This window comes from Polyergus mexicanus, unplaced genomic scaffold (assembly GCF_030449975.1).
Source record: "Polyergus mexicanus isolate NDT 795.1 unplaced genomic scaffold, iyPolMexi1.0 SCAF_15, whole genome shotgun sequence".
In the NCBI taxonomy this organism is placed as follows: Eukaryota; Metazoa; Arthropoda; class Insecta; order Hymenoptera; family Formicidae; genus Polyergus; species Polyergus mexicanus.
The window spans coordinates 2,958,344-2,985,293 of NW_027223335.1; the positions used below are offsets into that span (position 1 = coordinate 2,958,344).

The window sequence follows — 26,950 nt, forward strand, 5'->3', positions numbered from 1 at the left end:
ACGTGTTAATTATTAATGTTTTTTTCAGTTTTTATATAAAATAATTTTTTAAAAAAGATTATTACTAAAATAATACTCTCTCTCTCTCTCTCATTTTCACTCATATTTACTGATATTTGCTCATATTCGTTCGCACTTGATTTAAATTTACTTGATATTATTATGACATTTGTCATATTTATCCTGATTAACCTTATTTATCAGCTGTGTATTATAATTTTGACATGTCTTCTCGTATCATCGTGTACAATGTACAGTATCATTTTTGATTTTCCTCCCGTGATCTTAATTAGCTGATATTACTTTGCTTTTTTTAAACATGTGTTTTTTTTTCATCATTTTTTTAAAGCTTGATTATATTTTTTTCGTAAGAGACATACAAACACTTGAATGTGAAAGAGAGAAATAGTTAGAAAGTTTAGCATAAGAAAATACATTATCCATGAGTCACAGTATTAATAGTTTTAATCTTCAAATTTTATTATCTTAAAAAAGAGATAAATTTCTCTCTCTCTCTCTCTCTCTCTCTCGCTTTCTGTATTCAAATACTTGTATATTTCACATTAAATACGTCTGATTGTGAGTGTTTTTTTTTCGTGTGAAAATTGTACATTTATTTGTGTGAAGTTGAGAATAAAAAGCTATATTTTACGGAAAACAGAATAGATATGTATAAATAATAATAAATATTTCAGTGTTGTATTTTTTCTAGTATTTATTTATATATTTATATTATTCTAATATTACATTTTATTACTTTAAACTATTTAATTGAATAATAAACACTGGGTATATTAATCATATAAGTATTGCATCGTGAAATGTGTTAATTATTTGATTTATTAGCAAATTTTTTGTATGTATATAGCGAGGGGGCTATTCTCTTTAATACACTGTCTATATTAATACTTCCAGAGAGAGAGAGAGAGAGAGAGAGAGAGAGAGAGAGAGAGAGAGAGAGAGAGTATAATCACGTGTTCGAAGATCACGTACATGAGGATTACGATAATCCGGCATTATCTTTTATAACTGCATGTTGCTGTTACCGGCTATGTATTTAAGCAGTTACCTGCACATTTTTCACGTTGTTCACTCATATTAGGCAATGAAGTTTTTTATCTATGCCTAATAATCTCTATATAACTTATCTTATCTTGAAATTATTTGCGTTCGACGCACGGTTACTCGGCTAAATGCGTGCATACGTCAGAAAATTGAGGAAAAGTATATGTGTATGTGTGTGTGTGTGTGTATTTGTACATAAAAAAGCTATATGTACGTAGATAAATATATATATAAATAGATAGATAGGACTCAACCATTAATACTTGAGTTTAACGCGCACGTGCTATCCCTTCTGCGTATAGAAGTCGTTGACAATTGGCGAAGTGCGACAAGAATTCATTACAATTGTTGCGCGCGGGGTATAAAATGCAAAATTCATCTTTTGAATTGAATATCAATTTGTTGTATATAGATTACATAAGCAATTATTTGTTGTATGTAGATATTGGTATAAGGGAGTATTAGTAATATATTTATATATTTAATATATTAATTAAACAATTCACATATAATTTAATACATTATCACATATACTTGATGAGAATTGATATAATGAGAGTATATATATTCCCTAAAGTCGTTAAACTATTATCCTCTTTAACGGATTAACAAATTTACCGCAAATTATCTCTTATAATCCACTCTTTCTCTTTTTCTCTTTCTTTTCTATTCTCTCTCTCTCTCTCTCTCTCTCTCTCTCTCTCTCTCTCTCTCTCTGTCTCTCTGTCTGTCTTGACTGCGTAATACAATGCGCTTCATGAAAAAGCGAGGCTTGCATTATTAAACTACGTCAATTGTATTATAACATACGCTACAAACTTGAATACGTAATCATAAATTTAAATGCTCTCCTGTAAATCAAATAAATCCGGTCATTAATAAATGCCTTTAATACTTTCTATTCAATTTATTATCTACTAAGAGGAGTAGGTATCTTTGAAACCACAAAAAAAAATAGATGCGATAAATCGCTTCCAATAAATTACTCGACAAATACAAATTATATATATATATGTATGTATATATAAAATTCTTCAAGGAGGGAGAGAGAAGGGGGGGATGAAAATATAAAGATTTCTTACAAAAGAAGAATAAATTTCAAATGAATTTGTAATAAAATATTTTATTTGCGCTATAGGGGGAATAAAATTTGATTCTATCATAATCCTTTCCTAAATTATGATAAAAATGCGCATTTTTTTTTTTTCAAACTCATAAACTTGATGGACAAGAAGAGGTACAGCTGCATCGATTAATCGACGCTTTACCATTTCTCTTATTTTTTGCTCAATTAAAAATGTATTACGTCACGATGTTAGCGACGTTGGCTCCACTTAAGAGTATGAATTCTACAATATTATCGATCGCATTAATTTTTCCCGCCCGATTATAATGAAATGAAATGATTACATTAAGCAGAGATCTCGTATCTCTAAACAATATATATTGGTATCTGAAGTGATGATCGTCGTGTGAGAAAAATGGATATGTAGGATGCATCGCGTTATATATGCACGCGGGCTCTTGATAATTTCGCTAGCTATCAAGCCCATTGCCGTAGTTGAATGCTCTCACGAGAGCACGCATTGACTTTATTCGGTCCCATCAGGACATTTGACCCGCGAAACCTTTCATAGTGCCTGGTTAGGGCCAACGACACGCACGCTCCAGGCATATCCAACAGAGAAGAAGTGTGCCGCGCTCGTGCAGCCGGTGGTAGTCCGCATTGTCAGCTCGTTTAAACAATTGTTCATGCTACACGGCTGTTTACTTAGCTTAGCATATACGGTGCTCCCAATGTATGCGCCATCGAATTGAAGAGATTCATCCAGTGACGCATTTACGTTTCTGTCGTTCTAAGCATTTTGATCTCTATGTATCTGAACGAATATACGGTGTCTCGAAAATAGAATGAATATTTTATATAATTATAATTGACTGCATTTTATTCCTTTGATATGAAGATTGCTTCCACTGCCAGCGTGAAGTGAGAAGTAACTAGCTATATTTAACTCGTTAAACGCGCAACGAAAATGCAAGCTAAATTGGTTGTAAGATTAACCGGTGACAAACGGCGCGTTGCGGCGTTCGATTAGGTTGATTGGTTTTTCGCGTGTGAATTCGCACTTTTCACAGCAACCAATTGCATTACTCAGACAAAAGCAATATACAATGCGTAATCGGTGTTTTCGCCGAATAAGCGATAGGTGCACATCGAATTCTTTTTTTCTATCAATTCGATTCTCCCTGTTTCTTTCCATGTTCGCACTTTCCATTTAAGTAACGAACAGACGGGAAGAAATATTGCTGTGAATCTTCTTCCAAAAGAAAGACTTAAAAGAAATATTTGCATTTGCTTTGATAATTTTTATTTACTTTTATTTGCGAATTCCAGTGGTAAAACTCCATGGTGGTCCACTCCATTCAAACGAAAAAGATACGAGAAACGGCGGATTCAATCGGTTTATAATTAACAATGGTATTAACTTGGGTCAGAAAATATTTCTCCTGCGTTTCAGTCGACGTGTCGCAAAAAAATGACACAATCTTAGCGACTGATACTCGAGATCTCGTTCTGACAGTGATACTGCAAAACAAATCTTATTGAATATCATTAATAATGCGAAGTATGTAATTACCGTCCGGAGCGGGGTTTTTTTTTTTTTTTATTTAAATACACAGATTATATCATCCGCTTTACAGTTTGCAAAGATGATCGTCAGGATTAGTGAAATAAATATTTGATGAATTGATATTAGAAGCGAGTTCTATAGTCAGAGTTCTTAAAAAAAATTTAGAATTGAGAAAAACTTTTTTTTTGTCGGAGAAGCTTCCTAGTAGCAAAGTTGTGTGCGTATATATGTGTAAAAAGTTATTAATGCAAAGAATATCTCAAATCATTGAAGGAATCTCCTGTATCTTGTTCGGTTAAATAAGACTAATTATATATTTATAAAAATAGTTCTTTTCGCGAAATTTCTTTTTTCGAGACGTTTAGTCTTTTTCTCTCTTTCTCTCTTTCTTTTGTTAAATTCTCTTGATAAATTTAATAGATTTAATAAGAAGAGAATACGCATGCGTTGACTAAAAAAACTACTAATATAATAGTAGTACTAATAATAGATTAAAAATAGTATAACTTTTTGTGATCCGTCAAAATAGATATTTCTTTCTCTTTATTTAAATGTTTGAAGCGCACAGTTAAAAAAAAAATATTTTTAGAATGAAAACCTAAAAAATTCACATTGATCGTTGATATGTTTGACGGTTTCCATAGCTGAGAAAAGGAAAAGTACGCTTCGATTTAGCATTTAGCTAAGTTTAGCGGTAGTTTTTGATGGTTGGTACTATTTCCCCGACGAAGTATGTTATCGAAGTGTGTTAACGGTGTTATATGTTGCGAACTTGCGGTTCGTTCAACCCTCGCGATTGTCGGTTATGCGAATGCAGCTTTCATCCCGTTAGCAATCGGACGCAATGAGCGATTATCGCATCACATATGCGACGCGCGTACTTATTTGGGTTGTTTTATACAATAAAGTGCAAATTTCTCGATAAAATCTTATATCTCTATTTTAATGATAATTTTTGGAAATTTAACATTTTTCTCTTGTCAAGTAATTTGATGTATAACTTCTCGTTTAAAATAAATGAATTTACGTTAGCTATTGTGATGTTTTTGAGATATCATTGTCTTAATTTTAAATAATTATTAATATTACGATAATCTCAATGATACGATATAACTTACATTCGAAAGATTAAATAAGATGAAGATATGGAACAATGGATATTTATACTTTATCGATGCGAAAGAAAAGTTGAAGATAGAAGTTATAAAAAAATGTATTGAATAGGTGTAAAACTTCTCAAGCGAATAAAGATTAAATATTCAACCGAGATATAATTTTGTTTGAAATTTGCAAGTTCACTGAATTTTGGATTTGCACGAAGTTAATGGTCTAATCATGCCTAATTATATCTGCTTGGATATTTATAACTTTTTTTTTTTAAATAGGAAGAAATAAAAAAAATTCTTAATTAAAATTAAAAAAAAAAAATGCATTAAAAATATGTTATAAAAAAGATAGAAAAAAAGAAATAGAACAAACAATTAATTGATGATGACAATACACGAAGAATAATAATATAAAGATAAATATTTATTTATTTATTGCTAGAATTGGTTAAAATATTGTAATTTTAATGTTAAATTAAAAATACTAACTGCAACATTATATAGCATTATATGAAGCATTAAAATATCATTTTCTATGAAAAAGTGCGTTTTGAGCTGCACTACATATGTGCTAATTTATGGCAAGGCAAAGTATTTACAGACACACAAGTCCTCTGTTTGCCTAATGGCAGTATGTTACCGTTTATACCGCATGCTTTGAAAGAAAACGAGCGGATGTGCGTACCTAAACAAAGTTGTTCACGAAGAACAAGTTAAGCCTTAATAAATATTTTTTTGACCAATTTGACACAATGATAGAAATAAAGAATAGTATATGTTTAATAATGAGTTTAAATAAAGAAAAAGATAATTTAAACTTTGATTTGAGCATTTTTTTCTTTTAATATTATTTTTTTATCTATATTTCAATTTTTTAAATTCTTTTTAAGATCTTTATCTCAGGTTAATTATTCCCATCAAGTGATAATAAATATATTGATAAATATGTCAGAGCACTGTTTTTTTTTGTTTTCTTGATGTTGCAAATATGGGAAATCATTATATATCATTGTATGTATACAATTGAGTTCTCGCTACACTACGATGAAATTCTTTGACGGAAGATGCACGGTGTTCAGAGAAATCGCCGGATCCAGAACTCGTTGCGCCATATTCGGGAATGCCACATTTTCACAGGGCTGGACTAACAATAAGATATTTCATCGCCCTCAACATAGAATTACATCGTACAACACATCAACTTACACTGTAACACAATTTAATTTAACATTTTGTATATCCCGACACACTTTTTAGCAAGAGTCATCAGTCATAAATTATCATTAACTGTAATGCAATTTTGATGCCGATGATGCGCTGATATGAATTTTTTCGTTTGCGCATTCTGTTTATATTTATTACTGTTATTGTATATAGGATTTTAATCAATCTCTGATTAATATTAAATTCTATTGACCCCTCATTTCATGTTTCATAATTTTTTATTACATACATAAAAACATATTAGAATAAATTACGCAGTACATTTTTTGTTAAATCTTAGCCAAAAAGTGTGATGTATAAATATATATATGTATTAAAATATAAAAAGAAATACAAGATGTTATGTTGATCGTGTTCCTGTATACATATATATAAAATGTTTAATATAATATAATAACATAAATATGAAAGAATAAAAAATTTAATAAAAAATATCTTCCTTTTTTGATGACAATCCTGTTAATTGATAGCATTTTCCTAAATTCTGACTTTTCGTGAGATAAGCTCGTGGACGATCAAAGCCCGCACGAGATAGAGTATCTTCCGTGCGTTGAGCTTACGACTTACTTTAGGAAAACGTGATCACCATTTGTGAGTTCTTTCCGCCTGCATGCTCCGCATGTAAACTACGTTTCTTGAGAGATAAATATATATCCTCATTCATCCATTCGCTAACAACGTTTGTCGGTTAATGTGTGTTTTTTTTTTAGGGCTTATTAAAATGCGCGATCGACTATGGATGACTTCCAGATTCTAAACCGACGCTGTCAATTACCACGTGCGTTATCAGTGCACGTGGTAATTGAAGTATGTTGCATTTATTGCGGAAAGTTTTCTGAGTTTCCGGACTAACATAAGATCCTTGTTAAAAGTATTTGACTATCGGATGATACGATAGTATGTACACAGATTAGTTTTTTCCAAGTGTACTTGAAAAAGGTGATAAGTTGATAAGATTATAGTTTGAAAGTTACTGTTGACAAGGTCTCTTCTTCTGTTGCAATTGCGAGTTCTTTGTGCGTGGCGCTAATTTAATATGCAGCGATGCAAGAGTGCACGTGTCGCTCGTCTAAATATAATTTTTCAGGCATGTCAGTATGCTGGAAGGATATTTCGCGAACGTGCGGGAGTAGCGACTCCAGATTTGTAAACATTCTGAAATGCGCAAAAGCTGACATCATCTATCATTCTATTTTTATCGACATTGCCAATATTCGTGGCTTCCTTATAAGCCAGTTGCATCACGACCATGAAATTAGCATACGAACGATTCCGTCACTCTATGCAACAGATGACGACAACTACGAAGAATATTCACTACTAGAATACCATTTCATGCACTTAGTAATACGATAAAATAAACAGGTATTTGCAGTAGTTATACTTGTAAATTTCTACTGGTCGACCTAAATTTCGAGTTTACTGCTTATTCAGCCATCAGGGTCAACTAGTGTCAACGGGATAGATAGCGATGAGCTGCCATTGCTATGTCGGCAATAATTCTATAAGAGAGTAAAACCGTCAGTGAATCAACGACTGTTGCTCCACTTAATGCATTATAAAAATTGCTATAGTACAATATATTTTAACGCTATCATAGAGCGTGTAACGAATAATTGAGAATCTCAAAGGCAAAATAACGTTTCTTTTAACTGAAAAATAAATTTTTCCTGGAATATATATAAATTAATTTAAATCTATATGTGTAAACTAATTTTAATTAATTTATTTAATAGAATTTCGTTTAATTATTATAAATATGATGGCGTATACCCCAAGTAATAAATTCGTACTTCTATTTATCGGATTTTATAATACTATATTTGAAGTATGATATATTTAATTTCTATAATCTTGCATCACATACAATATTAAGCATTGTGTGTGTTTGTAATGAAATCTTTCTCATAAGATATTTTATGATAAATGAATTCTAAAGTTTATTAATTACAATGAATAATAATAATGTTGCAGATGAGCGAGAAGATGTGCAGAAGAAGACGTTCGCCAAATGGATAAATTCACAGCTTCTTAAGGTAAAAAATCCTTATGATCGGTGTTTTATCACCACTTACTTGTTATTATACTCTACATTTATTTCTGATTTATATTACATGAATATCGTTGCTAATAACTTAGGAATTGTTTTGCTCTTAAACCTATATATGGAATGTAACAAATACCTACTTATCACATTTGTATTCGTTTTTATATTCGTTATCTCCATCTCATAACACGATGTAATAACTTGTTGAGAGATGCTTCTTGGCAGAAAGAATGCGAGAGACGGATGTTTAATCTATTTTACTTTCTGCAGAATCATCACGAGCCGATCAGCGATTTGTTCATCGATTTGCGAGATGGAAATCGTTTGTTATCCCTCTTGGAAGTGCTCACTTCTAAAACTTATGTAAGTATGCCGTATACTTATCTCGTCGACAATAATCGTTTAGCGGTGATCCGTGATTTTGCACAAGTTTTTCCATGTCGAAAGCGTTGTTAAATCGCAAAGGCGATCGTTAGGATATCTCTTAACTTCAGACGCTTTCTAATAAAATTATTCCTTATGCATCTCGCGTCAGCACATACACACACACTCACGAAATTGCGAATTGCGAGCAGGTGCACATACATCGGGAATATTTGCATAAGAGTGTATGATTATGAATGCGCGGTAGGCGTAAGAATGTTCCATTCTCGAGATGTATATAGCGCTATGGCATTTGCATTGCCTTACGCAGGTGTTCTCTTTCATCATTGAAATTTATTTCGTACAATGGGCCTATAGAATTGGTCGAACGTAAGGATTATATTAAAACAAGTCGCGAGTTCCAGTTAATTTTGTCTTATTTTTTAAGCGAAAACAATACGTATTGTTTTACAGAAGAGAGAACGCGGTCGGATGCGAGTGCATCATCTTAATAATGTTAACAAAGCATTGCAAATCCTTGAGCAAAATAATGTAAGTATATAATTATATTGTGTCTTGTAAACAATGTTATGTTGCTGAACAAAATCAAGCTTTAAAATAGATATTTTATATTAATCGTAAAAAATGTTTGATAATAAATTTTAGCGCGCAAATATATGATTAATACGAATGCTACACAATATTATATAATATTTTAGGTGAAACTTGTCAATATTAGTAGCAATGACATTGTTGACGGTAATCCGAAATTGACACTTGGTTTGGTGTGGAGTATTATTTTGCATTGGCAAGTAAGTTCGATGATATAATGATATTTCTCACTTAAATATTAAACTATACAAATTATAATAAAATACTTTTTTATTTTAGTTTGTTACATGATTCAATATTTATTCATAATCTTTTTTTAAAAATAATATTTTAATTTTTTAAATATTGTGCCAGTTTTCTGTTGGCAAGAAGAAATATTTCATGTATAAATTAAAATCTGATTATAATACGTTTTTTGCCATCAAGCAATTGATCGTTCATGTCGCAAAGTTTTTTTAAATAGTTACATGGAATCTAGTTTTTGTATGAAAGACTATTTTGTATTTTTAAAATTAGGAAAAGAATCAGACTCCTTATATTATTAATTAAATTTGTATTCTTGTTGACATACATGTTGATATACATGTATAATTTTTTATATCATTATTATTAACTTTTCTATTAATATGTTACATCACTAGGTACATTATCATTTGAAAGATTTGATGACAGAATTACAACAAACCAATTTAGAAAAGACACTTCTTGCTTGGTGTCGTCAAAATTCGCAGGTAAAGTCGCGTTGTAAAAATTATACCTATCTCGAATGTCATAAAAATAAGTAAAGAAAACATATTTATATGTTATTTTTATATATGATATCGTTTTTTTTAGAATTATCCTGGTGTTGATATTAAGAATTTTACAACATCTTGGTCGGATGGATTGGCGTTTAATGCGATTTTACACAGATGGAAATCTCATTTGTTTGACTTTAATAATATCGCGCGTAAACATCCAAATGCTAGATTGGATCATGCTTTTCGAATCGCACAGGAACATCTTGCTATCGAACGTCTTTTGGATCCTGAAGGTGATTTAATTTGAAATATATATATGCTACATATTTATTATATTACATAATATTCTCTCTCTCTCTCTCTTTCTCTCTCTGTCCAATCTGTACCTCTTGTCAGAGAATGGTGACCCCTCTGCATATGTCTATCGTGTGCATCTTCTTATTAGTTTTTTCGCAGACATATGCGACTTACAATTTAATGTCGGTTTCGAATGACCAAATTAAAGGGGTGTTTCTGATAAGATACTCTCAGTGCTTTGCAAGAGGTTGCGATCGAATAGATTCGATGTTTTTGACTGGATTAAAATTCGAATCCTTTGGTATAGAGAGCAGACGTACAACTCTTTATGTCAGGATCGCATACATTACATAATATTAATACAACACTACGTAATAAAACATTATATTGTATTATATATATATATATATATATATAATATTAACAATAATTTTCTTCGCTCTTCCTTTCTTATATATTTGAAAGAGAAATTGTATATAATTATCTCTTGCATTTTTTAAAATTTCCGTTATGAATATACAAAAAGTAGTTAATTTTATCAGCTTATATAACAAGCCGATGTTATTTTATCAGTAATATTGTATTATAGACGTCAATACTTCAGTACCGGATAAAAAATCCATAATGATGTACGTTATGTGTCTCTTTCAATCCTTACCACATTCCGGGGATGATGTTGGCGAACTGGATCTTTCAATCGCAAGTGACAGTACTCCAGTCAGTCCAGTTACAACACCCGGAACAGAGGTATACGAATTGTAGTTTAACGGATGAAAGCAATAGGATTATAAAATAGCATATCAGTCGTGTGTAAAAAAAATACTAAATTTACAGAATACTTTATCGTTCAGCAATTTCGGGATGCCAGCTTCTCGTCCGATGAGTTTAGCTACAAATGTTTCTGTTGAACTTGGCGGTTACCAGGTCGCGCTTGAGGATGTTTTAACGTGGCTGTTGGAGGCAGAGGATAAATTGAATCATGCTCCCGAGCCAGGCTCGACTCTAGACATATTGAAACAGCAATTTCACGAACACGAAACCTTTTTGATGGAACTATCCGGTCATCAAGACGGAGTAGGTACTGTTCTAGAGGAAGGTGCAAGATTGTTAGCTGAAGGCGGATTGCATAAAGATGAAGAGCACGAAGTTCGCGTGCAGATGTCTTTACTAAATTCTCGATGGGAAGGACTTCGAATGCGTGCTATGGAAAGACAAACCAGAATTCATGAGGTTTATACATTTTGTTAATGAACATAATATATTAGATACGAGAAAAAAATTAGTGCTGATATTCAATTGTTTTTTACGAATATACGATATCGAATTGGTGATTATTTCTAGGTCCTGATGCAAATGCAACAAACTCAATTAGATGCGCTGCGACAATGGTTGACAAAAATGGAAGATCGGATTTCTTTGATGGCAGCAACTGAAATAAATCCATCCACTCTCGAGGAGCAAATGAAATATTTGAACGAATTAGAACAAGATATTCAGGCACAACAAGATATAGTCGATAGTATGAGGAATATGGTAGTGGTCGTGGACGAAGAAAGTTCCGAAGCAGTTTATGCTCAAATGGAAGATCAATTATCTGCTCTTGGTGAACGTTGGAGTCACATCTGTCAATGGAAAGAAGAACGACGCCAACGGTTGGAAGGCCTGTCTATGCTTTGGCAGAGTATTACTGATGATTATAAAAGATTGGTAGCATGGTTAAACGAAATTGAGATTACGTTAAAACAAATGGAAGCTAATCCGGCATCTGAATTTGGTGAAGTACTAGACAGAATAAAGAAGCTGCAGATTCTTAAGGCAGAAATGGATATAAATCAAAAGAAATTAATATCTCTACAAGAATCAATTCAGGATTTAGATGGCAATAGCTCATGTTCAGATTACGCGAATATTCTCGAGAAAATTGAAAACTTGCAAGATCGATGGGAAGCTGTTGGACAAATCATGGAGGTTCAATCTCAAAGGGTAATTTAAACATAATATTCTACTATGAAATTTATTTTATAAAATAAATGTATTCTGCTTCTTGATGATTCTTGAAAAAAAAACTTACTCTTATAATATTGTATTAGATAACGAACTCTGGATTTGAATTTGATCTAAAATCCGACGAGAGCATAACAACTATCACAGGAAATGAATGGATGTCTGAGACGGTGACAAGTATAGCATACAAAGAAGAAATTACTGCGACAGTATGTATATTTTTTTACTTTTTTTGATTATGTATAAATATCTTTTAAATTCGATTTTTTTTAAATATACTTTCTTTTTAGTCAACGCCACATAGTGATTCAAAGAAACGTCGTATGAATAGCTCTACTAAACACGAGTTTGAATCGGCATTACTTCACCTATATAAATGGCTAGATTATGTCGATTTAGAAATTGGTCGTTCAGAAGGAGTATTCGACGAGTTAAGTGTGGAAGAAAAGAAAGTTGTTTACAAAGATACTCTTGTAGACGTGGAGTCGCATAAAAATGAATATGATAAAGTTCTTGAGATTGGTAAACAATTTATTGATGAGTTAAAGAACGCGAACGAGTCCACTGAAGAAGAAGACTCCAAGATTAAGGACATACAAAATTGTTGGATAGCGACAAATAATCGTCTCCAGGAAATAAAGAAGCGGGTAGATTATCTGGAAGAAGTAAAGAAATTTCGGACTGAACTAGCCAGTCTAAGTCTAATGTTGGAGAGTTACACCAAGTGGTTTGATACAAATAAAGAAAATAATCAAATAGAGCCATTCAGGGTAAGCTAAAATATTTTTTTCTAATACAGTTTAGTGTTTTTAATATCTCAATATTTTAACTGTACAATATGTACAATAATTATACATATATATAATTATATGTAAAACATATGTAACCACTATATACATATAATGCTTTTGTGTATATGTATATAATAAAATACTACTACAATATATATGTAATAATTATATGTTTTAATCTTAATTTTAAATTTGATTTAGGTTAAAATGAAATCAATGAAGTCTCATGATGAACGGATAAAAAATATGCTTGAGAAAGCAAATGAACTGTCAGAAAATCAAGTTGCAATAGAAGGTAGTAATTTGGATATAGACGTAAAATCATTTTCCACTAATTGGGAAAAATTGTACACTATGTAGGTATTATTTAAGATATATGTATATATAGTATATTTTTGTATGTTTTGATAATATGCAATATTTTCAGGTTATCGGAGCGGTTAACTGAAATAAATAATGCTATCGATCGAGCACCGCCAAAGAAATATATTGAAGCAGTCACTAGTTTGATGTCATTTATTAACAATGTGGAAGGTGTTCTATTATCAGAACATGTAATTATATCTGATAAGAAGACTATGGAAGAACAAATGAAAAGATTTAAAGCTATACAAAGTTCATTAAAAGAACAAGAACAAACTTTCAAATATGTTAATTCTACTGGACAAGATCTCATAGCGAAGATAAATGATGACTCTATGGGTCAACGACTTAAAGACGAATTGCAGGATTTGAATACTAAATGGAGTGATATTCCTATCATTTTGGAAGAGAAACAACAGACTCTTACCAAAGGTAAACAAAATACGAATACACCCATGTAATACGCAAAAAAAAATTATTTGATTAATGCTTGTACTTTATTTAACTGTTGTAATTTATGTTATGATTGTATAGTAAATATATTTATTATTAATATAAAGTAATTTTTTAGATATTGCAACTTTGCAAGTATTTAGTACTGAACTTTCTACACTTGAATCTTGGTTGGAAAAATCGTCGTTATATCTAGAAGATTTATCTAAAGCAGATATTATGGATAACGTTGAAAAAACGGAACATAAATTAGAACAAATTCGTTCGTTTTCTCAGGAAATAGATAAAACCAAACTACAGATAGAAGCACTTCAAACATCAGCAAATGAAATATTTGAGAAATCTGAAGCTGATTTTGCAAATCTATTAAATAGCAAATTACATACTGTAGCATATAAATGGAATGATATTGTTGATACAGCTAAAATTTTAAGGGACAAATATGAGAGCGTTTTAAAGAAGAATGATGATGTAAGTATATACAATCTTCACAAAACGAGAATTAAAAAATGTAAATATTTTTTGTTACATAATAACTCTGTTTTATTAGATTATAAATGGTATAGAAGATTTCACGAGGTGGTTATCGAATTTAGAAAAAGAGATACCCGTAGAAACGAGAATAACATCTTCAGTTGAACTTTTTCAAGTTCGCGGTCGATATCAAGCGCTAAAAGACAAAGTTGACAAACGAGTGGAAGAGTTTAGGAATTTGAATGAAATGGGAAATGATAAACTATTAAGTTCAGAAGGATCATTTGTGCAAGAGCTTGGTAGACGCTTTACTTTCTTGAATGCACGATGGACCGACGTTACAGATCGCATATATGAACGTTACAGACATTTACAAAATGCTAGTCATGAGTACGGGGAATTTCGTGCTTTAGTCGCGCAGGAAAGCGACTGGTTAGATAAATTAGATAAACGATTAAAAAAATCACCTAAAGCTGCTGCAGATGCAGAAGAAATTTCAGAAGAGCTTGACGTAAGTAAATTATTCAATTTTATATAAATATCTAGTGTGATAATTGCCTTATAACTTAAATATTAAATAATTTTATCTGAAAAAAATAAATCGCGATTTAGAAAGTTAATTTTTTATATCTATCCTGTAAATGTTTTTTAGAAAAAAACTTTATATATAAATATATATTTCTGTCGGTGAAATTTGATCTTATTCTTTTAATGCATATAATACACTTAAAGATTTTATATATTATATTTAAGGATTTAGAAAATTACATACGAAATCACCCGGAATCTAGACTTGAAAAGATCCAAGAAATTGGTAAACAACTCATCGACAGTAATATTATGACTCATTCTATTGAAACAGATGTGGAAGGATTAACAAATCGATGGGAAAACCTAAATAAGCAGGTATGTATATTAAATACTATACATGTTCATGTTTATCACTAATATAAAGTGTATGAATTATATTAATATCCTCAAAAAATTATATTATTTCTTGAAAATTATATATAACAATAGTTTTAAGTATTGAATATCCAAGCACGAATTTTTCGAATTTTAACAGTTTGTATATAATTGCATGTGGCATCATCATAAATTATTTAAAACGATTATAGTATTATACAAATATAATTATCTTAGCTAATATATAGAATTATGAAAATATATAGAATTATAATTTGTATAATATATCAAACATTTTTCTTAAAGAAAATCTTTAAATATTACATTGTTACAATTATATAATTGTATATTATTACATATATAATTGTATATCGTCTGTGCTTGGTCGAGAGAGAGGAAGAGAGAGAGAGAGAGAGAGAGAGAGAGAGAGAGAGAGAGAGAGAGAGAGAGAGAGACAGACAGAGAGAGAAATTGTAATCAGTTAATTGTAATTATAATATTTGCTTTATAAAGTTAGTTTAGTTAGAAAGATAGAGATATGTTTTGAGTAGGCAGGGCAACGGGCCAAGCTGCTGGAAGGATCAGTGAAACAAGCCCAACAATCGGAAGGGCGCATCCTTGCTCTTCAACACTCTTTAACACAAATAGATTCTGTACTAACTGCACGTCTTGATTGTGACCTCACTGCTGATGACTTGCCTCACGATTACCAGGTCTGTCCATGATGCAAAAAATATGTATATTACAGTGCTTTATTTCTGTGTAATTGTATTTAATATACTTATATTAAAGAAATAAAACATAATCTCTATACGATGTCTTAGGACTATAACATCAATCAGTGATTTTGTTGCTTATAAACGATCTTATTATTTAAAAGGTTGCCAATATTTAGTTGTAAAGAAGTTATAAAGTTATGATATATCTCTTGGGGGCATGCTATTATAGAAATATTCACTAATATATATAATAAACTTGTGAAATATATCAGCGCAATGTATTAACATATGTAGTTACTCTATATAATATATTAAATAATTTAAAATAATTTTAGATCAGGAACGATAAGATAAAAAATATGCATAATATATCATTTTTATTTTGTTTGTATATGTAACAATCTTGGATATAACATGATAAAAAGATGTAAAAATCTGCATCTTTTACATCGATTTTACTAATATATATTTACTATATCATAAAAGAGAATGTTAAATTACTGATATGGCTTATCATGAAATAGCTCTAATATAGTATAGATATTGTTTATTTTATGCATAATAATTATATAATTGTGATTACAGAAATTAATGGAAGAGTTGGAACAACAGCACGCTACACTTGAGGAAATGGCATCACAAATTGAATCGTACAAAGCTTCTGGTAAACAAGAAGCGGCACTTCGATTGCAAGAACAAATGTCTCTAATTGAGCAAAAATATGCTAAAGTCCAAGCAAAGTTCCAACGTTTTCGTTGTCCGATTAATATAGAACCTAGATTATCAAGAGCCTTGCGAGAACTCAGGGGAATAGAGGAAGCAACTTGTTTGTTAGAGCTATCATCAGAAGATCCCGAAGTCATCGAAGGTCAACTAAAACATTGCTTGGTAATATAAATTATATGTTTATTTATATAAAACAATTTAAGAAATTAATGTACACATTAATAATTTATTTGTTACAGCGCTTTTATCAAACTTTAAGTGAGATTAAAAGTGAAATTGAATGTATAATTGTAACCGGGAGAAAATTAGTTAAGGATGAAACTGTTCCCGAATCTGATAAATTTTCAAAGCGAATTGATATCTTAAAAGAGTTATATAATAAGGTATGTGAATTATTTAATTTTCTAAGAATGAAGAAAAGAATGTACCTTCATAAAAGGACAAATTGAATAGTTCTTTAATTTATTATAGCTTGGTCGTCATATAACAGAATCCAAATCTATATTAGAATCGGCATTAGACTTGTCACGTGACATGCATAAAAATCTGACATACATTAACATGTCGGTTGAAAGTATAAATAAGGAGTTAGATACGCAAAAAAGTATGCCTGATCTGCCGATAAATGCAATATATGTACGAGTAAGTATAAATCCTAATTATAAATCTAATCTCAATTATATTTTTTTCTTAGTCTAGATATAAAGATGAATAATTGAATATTAATCGCGTTTTTATTGAATTAAATTTTATAAATTTATTTTTATATTAATAGAGAGATCTAGAAACATATATATACATACATATATAATCGTGTCATTATTTGCAGGAGACTTTGACTGAAGTAATTCCTCGTCTCAATGTTATAAGAGACAAATTGCTTAGATTGCAAGATGAGTTTTCAAAGTTATACGATCCTATGTATCTCGAACAACTTAAAGATAAAATATCTGATATAATTACAAGATTAACTAACACAGAGAAAAGACTGCGACTCTGTAAAGGTTCAGAGGTAAATGTTTCTTTATAACATTTTTCTTGATACTTTTCAATATACATGTTTTCTATATATATATATATATATATTTTTTTTTTTTTTTCTTGTAAAAGGATGAGCCCAATGTCGACGAAATAAACGCATGGCTTCTACAAATTGAAGATAAATTAAACAAGTTAGATGCAGTTCCAATTGATCAACTTACAGAACATCACTTTGAACAGTGCAAGGTATTGAAATATATATTGTATATGATATTAAGACATAAAATCTAAGAAATTACATACTTATTTTATTTTCTATCTTTCTTTAATATATAATATAATAAAATTTGATAAAACATGCTCGTAATAACATTGTAAAAATTCTTAATGTTGTTTTTATTTTATACTTAGGCTGTGCAAAGTGAAATGATAGAAGCGAAACCTAAAGTTAATCAACTTCAACGTTATGCATTTTATCCTAAAGTAGCTGAAATATGTGAGAAATGGGAAGATATCTCTAACAGAATACAGGTATGTATTAAATTTTTGTTTCTACACGAAAATAAAAAGTTTATCTTTTTCTAAAGTCAATTTTATCATTCATTGCTTATTCGCTCATGGCTTATTCCTTGCTTTATACTTTAACAATTGGTATATGTAATGCTTGTGCTTGTTAGTACCATTACGTATATCTCTATCACTTAAAACTTCTTTATTAATATAAAATTTGATTATATTCCGAAAAGTTCAAATATGTTACAGATTTATTTTGAATCTTTACATTAAATATTAATTTTTCTTTAATATTGAAAACATCCTTCCGTTCTTCTTTTGCAGCAGGATTTAAAGGAGCTATGTATGTTTTAATAAGTATTATTTCCTGTATATACATATATTGATGATATATTTTAATTATCGTTAATAATACTTTTTTCTATTATCGAAAAATTCTTAGTTATATTAAGATTGAATTTATTTTTGTATTCCTCAATAGTATGGAATCTAATAGAATAGAATAGAGTAATATGTATATCTCGATTCTGTCCAAGAGGTGGCTCTATCTTTGTAAATAATGTAATTACTGGCACAAAATAAGTATATATTCTGGTGGACGGAAAAACTTGTATTTTATCGATAGATTGTTCTATGGTATTGTCTCTCCCCTTATAGACACAAAACCTATTTTTTTATGAAGAACTTAGACAGCAAGCTGCAGAGTCAAAAGAGAAGTTAATTGAACAATAATGCAATGAGATTTTTGCATTGGTGATGGATACACATGAAAAATTTAGCTTTATGCACAGTGAATTGCATTGTCACTTTCATTTAGATCATATGCTTAATATTGTTTCACTATTAACATGCTCCTTCAATTAACTGTCGATTGTCTCTGAAGTTTCTGTCATCTATCATATTTTCACAGGAATGGATCCACAAAATCACAGACAATTTATTAATAAAAAGTAAAGCAGAAGCTTCTAAGGGGAGAGACAATTACGGACGCAACAAATTATCTAGACAGCTGGAACAAACTTCAGCACATCCTGTTAAAAAAGAAAAGAAATTAATAGATGAAAATGAAGCTATTTATGGCATAGGATATCTTAATCCTGCATTTGATGATAATCAATGTATTGTTATTAACACGCCTGAAACTTCGCCCATTGATGTACCTCATCGAAGCAGAAAGTCTTCCGCTAAGTCGGAAAAAGTAAAAGCTAGGATTGTGGATGTCAGTAGAACCGTTAGACGAAAATTAGATATGAGTTCTGTGCCTGATGTTGTTCAAACTTCTCAACCGCAAGTTGTTCAGATTCATGATGACCTGTCTTCACCTTGTTTCGACACAGATATGCATATGACTGATGAGGAAGAATTCTTTCTGACTAAAAACAGTAAATTATTTTCTCAAGTATCTAGTAATACCTTGACAGCAACAGAGACAAAGACATTTAACATAGCTTGCGCACAACAGAATCCATTCCGAATTGTTGAAGTAAAAGAAATGGAAATTGTGAAATCAGTAGCATCTTCCGAAAATCATGTAATCTTGCCAAGTGCTAATGTCAGTGTTGGATTGATGCCGCAAGTAGTTGAAAGGGTGGAAATTGTCGAGGATACTGAGACAGAAGCTGAATCTATAGATACTGATACAGAAGACAGGGAAGTTAGGGGAAAAATGTCTTCTGCTGTTGGTACTACAGAGCAAATTGTAAATAAAAAAAAGGAACTTGTGCCAATCTTAAAAAAGAAAAAAGCTTCGGTTAGATCTCCGAAAAATATTAAAAAACTCGTATTAAAATTAGATTCAGACACTGATAAGAGTAATGTTATCGATTCAAATAAAAATACAACGCTTTCCAGCAATGAACTATTAAAAAATACAGAAGAAGCTAACACTGCAGAATTTTCGAATGTTGAATGTAGTAAGATAGAGCAGCAATTAAAAGAGAGATTAAGTAGTAAGTCACCAATTCTAATGTTGAAAGATATAGAGAGTGTGGCAGAGTATCTTATATTAGATGATAATAAAGAAATTGAAAAATCTAATATGAAAATTACTGAACAAACAGATTATGCTAATTCACAAAATTTAGTAACAATGCAAGTAGACAAGAATAATCAGAAAAAAATGATATCTGAAAAAGCTATTGAATATTCTAAAATATGTGAAAATGCTGGTAATGCGAGTTGTAGCAAAGAAGAAAAACTATATAAAAAATCACCATTACTAAAACGTATAAAGAGTCTATCAAAAGATGATACGTTGGAAGATTGCGAAAGTTTTTATGGCAGTGATAAGGAAACAGATGATGTGTTGATATTTTCGGATGATACAGAAATTGATGTTGGTAGTTCCAGTTCAGATGGAGAAGACATTAATTTAAGAAAACATGTTGAGCACCTCTTGGACAAGGTAACATGTGTGCCGCATATATCCACTTTAGATGTCCACCAGCCCGTTATTTATTCGAATTTTGACTATGAACTTGATAGCTCTTCGACGCTGCTTTACAATTTATTTTTTTTTTTTACAGATAAAAATTGAAAAGTCCCAATCATTTATGCATAAGACGGAAACAAAATCTTTTAATGAGAAAGCACTATTTAAAGGTCCAATAAGTACATCTCGAACAATATTAGAGAAAAATATTTTGGAATTTGAACAGTTAGCGCAAATGATGCTATGCAGAATGGATGTTATGTTAATGAGCATTAGTGGCATCTCTAATGAAAAAGATCCCACTAAACGTCTTGAGGTTTATATAATTTATCTACATAATGAGCAAAATTATATCATTTAATACAAATTATATTATAATTCATATTACAGATACTCAAAAGCGAAATTAGTACTCTTGCCCCAGATGCAGCAGCTTTAATTAGTAAAGGAGATGGTTTAGTTATGACGATACATATATCTGACCCTAGACGAGCAGAAAAAATAAAGAATGAACATCAAGATAAGTTGAGAAGCAAATGGCACCAAGTTATGGCAGAAATTGAAACACGCAGAAAACAGGCACAAAAAGCAGAAGAAACTTTGCAGCAGTATAATAATATAATCACAGAACTTGAGAACTGGTTTAGAGATGTACCGTTGAAACTTGAACAGGCTAATAATTATGAAGGCCAATTGGAAACATTTACTGAAGAATTTGATGCAAAACAAGCACAAATACATAAACTGAACGAGCTAGCTATGGAATTGAAAAAATCAAATGTTAGCTATTCAGAATCAGTACGCTATAATATTAACAGCAACTGGCAAAAAGTTAGTTCCCAGTTTAAAAGATTTAGTGGTAGCAAAGACAAAGACAAACACGTAACCGACAAGAAAGTAGAATTGGTATGTATAAATATTTTGAATTGTTATAAATCAATTAATATTTGATTAAGATCGAAGTGTATGAAGAAAATTTCAGAATTTGTATTCATATTTACGAGTATTTTTTTTTTTTTTTTCCCCCCAGGATATTGGCGGTGTTAACCCACAAGAATTTATTGCACGCATTGTCAAATTGAGAGAAGCAGTTTCGACTGTGTTGCGATCTTTAAACTCTTTACCATTGAATGGTAAAGATTACGAGTTATTTGCAAGTCAAGAAGAATGTTTAAAGAAAATTGCCAATGCTTTAAATATTTTGAAGCCAAGTATCAATGAAGTAAATTATATTTGTGAAAGTGTCACACGGCAAGCCAAAAGAGAACAAGCTGATCAAATAAAACATTTAAGCGAGAAGTTGCAAGATGAATGGACAAGTATTAATCAGAGCTATGTAGACAGACATAATCGTTGGATTAAATGTTACGAAAAGTGGAGAGAACTGTATAACACGTGTCGAACATTTTCGGAATGGTTAGATAAAATGGAAGACGCTTTAAAGAAATGTAATGCTTTTAGCCATTCTAAAATGAGCAAAACGAAAACTTTCGAGTTAGAACAAGAAGTTTCCAGAATGCAAAGAACACTGAGTAATATTAATACAACAAGTATAGATATATCTAATCGGGCCTCCGTTGAAGATGTAACAGAATTACAAAGTATAATTGAAAACATCAAGCAACGCTGGCAAAATTTAGTGGCTGAAATAAGCGCGCGAAAAGAAAAGTAAGTGAGATATATGGTAATAACATTTTGGAATAAGGCAATAACATTATTTATCGGATGTGCTTGTATCCGCGTTTCTATTACTCAAATATTTTAAATAAATATTTGTCATATTTCATAATCACAAATAATAGTCATTTCTTATAATTTAGAGAGTTATGAATTATGAAATTATGACTTGTTAATGCAGACAAGCATGTAGCATTGAGAGGAAAGCTCAGTCCAGCATTGAGCTATTTCAGTTGTGATTTGCCTGTGCTACTGTAGTGAAGTCAGTCAACTCAGAATAACCTTAGAATAAGCAAACACCTCACACAAGTTTCTTTTGTAAATTATATTTTATATAAAACACGATATAATAGATTATATTATATTTTTTTTGCAATAAGATAATTTTCGATGGCTTGATGTATGTTTGAAATAGATGCTAAAATATCTCTTTATTTTTAATATATAGTATTTCTTAAATATTTACATTAATGTATTATTCAAGGAATTTTGCTATGGAGAGAAAAATAAACAATGACAGCAGGGTTTTGGAAACGGCGTACAATATCATAGAACAAGTTAACAATCTGTTAGTATCTGCAGCAAATCCTTCGGACGAAACTTCATTATCGATTCGATTATCGTTAATTAAGGTAAGTTCACATATGTTTGGGGAACGTATTTTTTTATTATCTTATTAGAATCTATATGCGAACGATCATTGATGTAGTAAAATATTTATTATATTTTTTTTCTGTTTTTTAAATATATACGAATTTTCAGTTTTTAAACAAATAACATGATAATACAGTAACTTGGTTTTATGTGTAACTGATTGACTGTTCCCGCGAAAGTTACCCGTATATGAAGTCACTTACATTTTTAAGATGATATCACACATACACGATATATAACACTATGAAATATATTTAAAAAAACACTCCTTAGCGCTTTGCATGATGCGACTTGGATAAGTAATGGAGTTATTCTCTGCGAAATTCAGTTTTTATAGGCTATAGCTCGGTGCAGCATAATCAAATAAACCGAAACTTGTCCTAATAATACCTCTACATTTCATGACTGCACATACCGAACCGTGCCAGGATATAAATAGCATTGAACTCTTACTTTCAAACAAGTTTCCTAGTAAAGTTCGCCTACATATTTGTCTTTTATTTTACTTCATAGATAGTGTTAATTAATATTTAAAATATATATAATATAATGTAAATTGTAACTCTTTTCCAGTGTTGTTTTTAGCATATGTAAACTAAATTTTTTAAACATAAATAATAAGTATTATTTATATTTAAGAATTAATAAAATATTGTAGGCAAGAGAAGAAGAACTTTTATCTCGGAAAAGAGCTCTGCAAACCCTAATTCGACACAACGTTTCCAGAGAAGAGGACGAGAGCAGCAGGCTCCTGTCGGATATGGATAAGGTATCGATTGCTTATCTAGATATTTAGTAATATCAATTTTATAAAAAACTTTAAAAAATTGATATGGATAATATAACTATTTTTGCATCTAATAATGTGTTTAGACCAATGTGAATCTTTCAAATCATCGGGAATACGTGGAATGCAAGCTTGCGTCGCTTAGAAAATACATTTGTACTTTGGATGTTATCATGGCGTGGGTTATGGAAACGCGAACGCGATTGAGTATTTCTCAAGAATTGCCGCAACATGAACGTAATGAAATGATTAAAAATATTATGGTAAGTTACAATGTTCTTTTTACATATTTAATAAAACAAGAGGCGTTAAATTTGTACTTTTCTCAACATTTTTTAGTCTAGAGTCGAAGATCGCGAAATGGAAGTAAAAGATGTGTTAGAAAATTATACTAATTTGGAAAAAGAATGTGAATCGGCGAAACAACCAGTTTCTGTTGAATTACAAGTATGTAAAAATATATTTATTGTGCTCAATTTTCAACAGATTATAATTAAAATATAAATTAATATTTAATTTTATATTACGTATATTATAGGAAAAGCTGAAGAAATTGAAAGATGACTGGCAGTTTGTAAAATGTTACGGTGAAAATTATGAGGTTTCTTCCATCATTTCTGTTGGAGCTACATCAAAAGGTAAGAGACATATTTCTGTGCATGTTTACTATAAACATAGCTAGTTCATGATTATGTACATCATGATTAAATAGTTCATGCTACATGTTCAGTTAACATAATTTTTTTCTATATATTAACATATTGCTATATCAAATTTGAAAGTGTTATGATCCGAATATATAATACCAAGCGTTTCGTATGAATGAAACCAATTCTATCTTTACTTTTTTGGTAAATTCTCTGTCCTTATGGACACAGAATCTCTGAAAGAAACCGGCAGCCGGACAATAAATAGTACATTTAGCCGGTCCGGTAAGCGCGGCTACATTTCACTTCCACCCCATCCTGTAGAGCGATATATATCCGCCGCGTTAAGTGCAGTCTTTTCAGCGATTGGCCTGATCCTTTCTCCTTTGCCAAAGTCGTTATTCGATTGGTTGGTGTAATACCTTACCATGTTGTTTAGAAATCTTTGTATCGATAACATTTATCAAAGCAGCTCCAATAAGTACAAATAATATTCTTCACATTACATTGTCTTATATTAAATTGAGAATTTTGAAGAGACTTTAGACAGAATTTTAATCAAAAATTTGATTTAATTAACTGATTTTAGAAAATACTTCTAGAAAATATAGTTCACTTAAAATTTAAGAAATCTAACTTGTTCAGACTTTTAATCCAAGATTTATGATTATCGAGATTTTTATTTTAATTATTAAAATATCATGACTTAAAAGTTTACTATAAATGCGCGAAAATAAGTTGCTGTTAAAAATAAGAGCAAATGTTTTTATATATGTTATTTTTATATAACATTTACAATAATTGATAGTCCAAGTTGCCCCGCGTCCTTCGAAGCTGCGTTAATTTTTCGTTCGACTCGCGTAGTTACTCACTTGGTTCGTGACGTTGCGGATCGTATCGCGAAAGCTCCGCGTCCTTCGCGTATTTATCGCTGGCAAAGGTAAATATTCGCACGTTTTCTAATGTCAGGAGTGTCCGAGTCGAGTAGCGAGCTGTCGGGAATAAAGAACGTTAAGTGGATTTTCGAATTAATTACGGGACGTGGTAATAATCGTCCGATATTCGGTGTACGAACTCGGGTCGCGAAACGACGCTCGTCGAATCGGTCTGAAGTTGCCCCGCGTCCTTCGAAACTGCGTTAATTTTTCGTTCGACTCGCGTAGTTACTCACTTGGTTCGTGACGTTGCGGATCGTATCGCGAAAGCTCCGCGTCCTTCGCGTATTTATCGCCGGCAAAGGTAAATATTCGCACGTTTTCTAATGTCAGGAGCGTCCGAGTCGAGTAGCGAGCTGTCGGGAATAAAGAACGTTAAGTGGATTTTCGAATTAATTACAGGACGTGGTAATAATCAGCTGATTCTCCATGATCGCGAAACGATGCTTCTCGAATCGGTCCGAAGTTGCCCCGCGTCCTTCGAAGGTGCGTTAATTTTTCGTTCGACTCGCGTAGTTACTCACTTGGTTCGTGACGTTGCGGATCGTATCGCGAAAGCTCCGCGTCCTTCGCGTATTTATCGCCGGCAAAGGTAAATATTCGCACGTTTACTAATGTCAGGAGTGTCCGAGTCGAGTAGCGAGCTGTCGGGAATAAAGAACGTTAAGTGGATTTTCGAATTAATTACGGGACGTGGTAACAATCGTCCGATTTTCGGTGCACGAACTCGGGTCGCGAAACGACGCTCGTCGAATCGGTCCGAAGTTGCCCCGCGTCCTTCGAAGGTGCGTTAATTTTTCGTTCGACTCGCGTAGTTACTCACTTGGTTCGTGACGTTGCAGATCGTATCGCGAAAGCTCCGCGTCCTTCGCGTCTTTTTTTATCGGCGAAAGTGATCATTCGCGCGTTTACTATGTTCGAATCGAGTAGCAGGTTAGCGGGAATCGAGAGTGCCAACTGGATTCTCAGATTAATTACGATACTAATCGGTAATAATCGGACGATCCTCGGTGATCGAACTCGCGTCAGGAAATGACGTTTCTCGAAGCGATGTAAAGTTGCTCCTTTACGTTCGAATATTTCAAGCGCGTCGGTTACGCCGGAATTTTGTTTCGTCGCATTTACGCGTTCCGAGTATCGAGATAAGCATCGGGAAGTAAGGAGTGATCGTCGTGTCGCATTATCGATCCACGGGATCGCGATCAGTGTTTTTCGGCCGATTTATATCCGCGAGTGTGCGAGTGATAAGAAGAATGGAGCGACCGATGAGAAAGAGACGATGGTGTATCATAGAGTGAGTAAGTTTCTCCCACGATTAATGTCTCGTTCATTTAATTTGCCACGATACGATATTAATGTATCTTGTCGCATTAATCGTCTTTTCAATACGCCTAATCAGGTTATGAAAATTAAACTCGTATATAAGATGCAACGATGCAGTAAAAAGATTAGAATTATCATAATTTCAATATATTATATGAGCTTTAATATCGATAAAATGCAAATACAATCGCTTTTGTATACATTATAGCGCGAGTATATAAAATGCAAGCCTAATTGTATTTAAAATCTTACATATATATAATCATCAATAATTTAAACAAAGTAATTTCTTACAATTTGCGATTATCTATCATGTAATATCTGATATGTGCATAATAAAATTTTGATATTTATAAAATTGATCGAAATACAATCCGTTCATCAAATCACGAATGGTTGAAAGAATGAAAATTATCGAAGATATTATAATTGACAATAATTGAGCCTCTGCAGATATTAACGCGAAGGGTATACCTATC

The 26,950-nt window shown here is 31.5% G+C and overlaps 1 protein-coding gene across 4 annotated transcripts in view; it reads left to right on the forward strand.

Annotated features, from left to right (window-relative positions):
* Positions 1 to 26,950, forward strand: part of LOC138939822 (dystrophin, isoforms A/C/F/G/H) — a 413,267-nt gene that overhangs the window by 8,571 nt on the left and 377,746 nt on the right. For 2 of the 4 annotated variants that reach the window (XM_070308019.1, XM_070308022.1), the window contains exons 3-34: positions 8,003 to 8,064; positions 8,346 to 8,438; positions 8,913 to 8,990; positions 9,158 to 9,250; positions 9,692 to 9,781; positions 9,885 to 10,083; positions 10,677 to 10,834; positions 10,922 to 11,317; positions 11,429 to 12,070; positions 12,178 to 12,300; positions 12,382 to 12,861; positions 13,084 to 13,238; positions 13,310 to 13,677; positions 13,817 to 14,169; positions 14,249 to 14,683; positions 14,926 to 15,078; positions 15,630 to 15,791; positions 16,383 to 16,685; positions 16,763 to 16,906; positions 16,995 to 17,165; positions 17,353 to 17,535; positions 17,634 to 17,750; positions 17,916 to 18,035; positions 18,928 to 20,421; positions 20,543 to 20,764; positions 20,839 to 21,354; positions 21,479 to 22,116; positions 22,610 to 22,757; positions 23,438 to 23,548; positions 23,653 to 23,829; positions 23,906 to 24,013; positions 24,105 to 24,204. In XM_070308019.1, the coding sequence (XP_070164120.1) occupies positions 8,003 to 8,064; positions 8,346 to 8,438; positions 8,913 to 8,990; positions 9,158 to 9,250; positions 9,692 to 9,781; positions 9,885 to 10,083; positions 10,677 to 10,834; positions 10,922 to 11,317; positions 11,429 to 12,070; positions 12,178 to 12,300; positions 12,382 to 12,861; positions 13,084 to 13,238; positions 13,310 to 13,677; positions 13,817 to 14,169; positions 14,249 to 14,683; positions 14,926 to 15,078; positions 15,630 to 15,791; positions 16,383 to 16,685; positions 16,763 to 16,906; positions 16,995 to 17,165; positions 17,353 to 17,535; positions 17,634 to 17,750; positions 17,916 to 18,035; positions 18,928 to 20,421; positions 20,543 to 20,764; positions 20,839 to 21,354; positions 21,479 to 22,116; positions 22,610 to 22,757; positions 23,438 to 23,548; positions 23,653 to 23,829; positions 23,906 to 24,013; positions 24,105 to 24,204 (8,592 nt within the window). The remainder of the gene's footprint in view (positions 1 to 8,002; positions 8,065 to 8,345; positions 8,439 to 8,912; positions 8,991 to 9,157; positions 9,251 to 9,691; positions 9,782 to 9,884; positions 10,084 to 10,676; positions 10,835 to 10,921; positions 11,318 to 11,428; positions 12,071 to 12,177; positions 12,301 to 12,381; positions 12,862 to 13,083; positions 13,239 to 13,309; positions 13,678 to 13,816; positions 14,170 to 14,248; positions 14,684 to 14,925; positions 15,079 to 15,629; positions 15,792 to 16,382; positions 16,686 to 16,762; positions 16,907 to 16,994; positions 17,166 to 17,352; positions 17,536 to 17,633; positions 17,751 to 17,915; positions 18,036 to 18,927; positions 20,422 to 20,542; positions 20,765 to 20,838; positions 21,355 to 21,478; positions 22,117 to 22,609; positions 22,758 to 23,437; positions 23,549 to 23,652; positions 23,830 to 23,905; positions 24,014 to 24,104; positions 24,205 to 26,950) is intronic. The other 2 variants (XM_070308020.1, XM_070308023.1) reach the window with 2 other exon arrangements.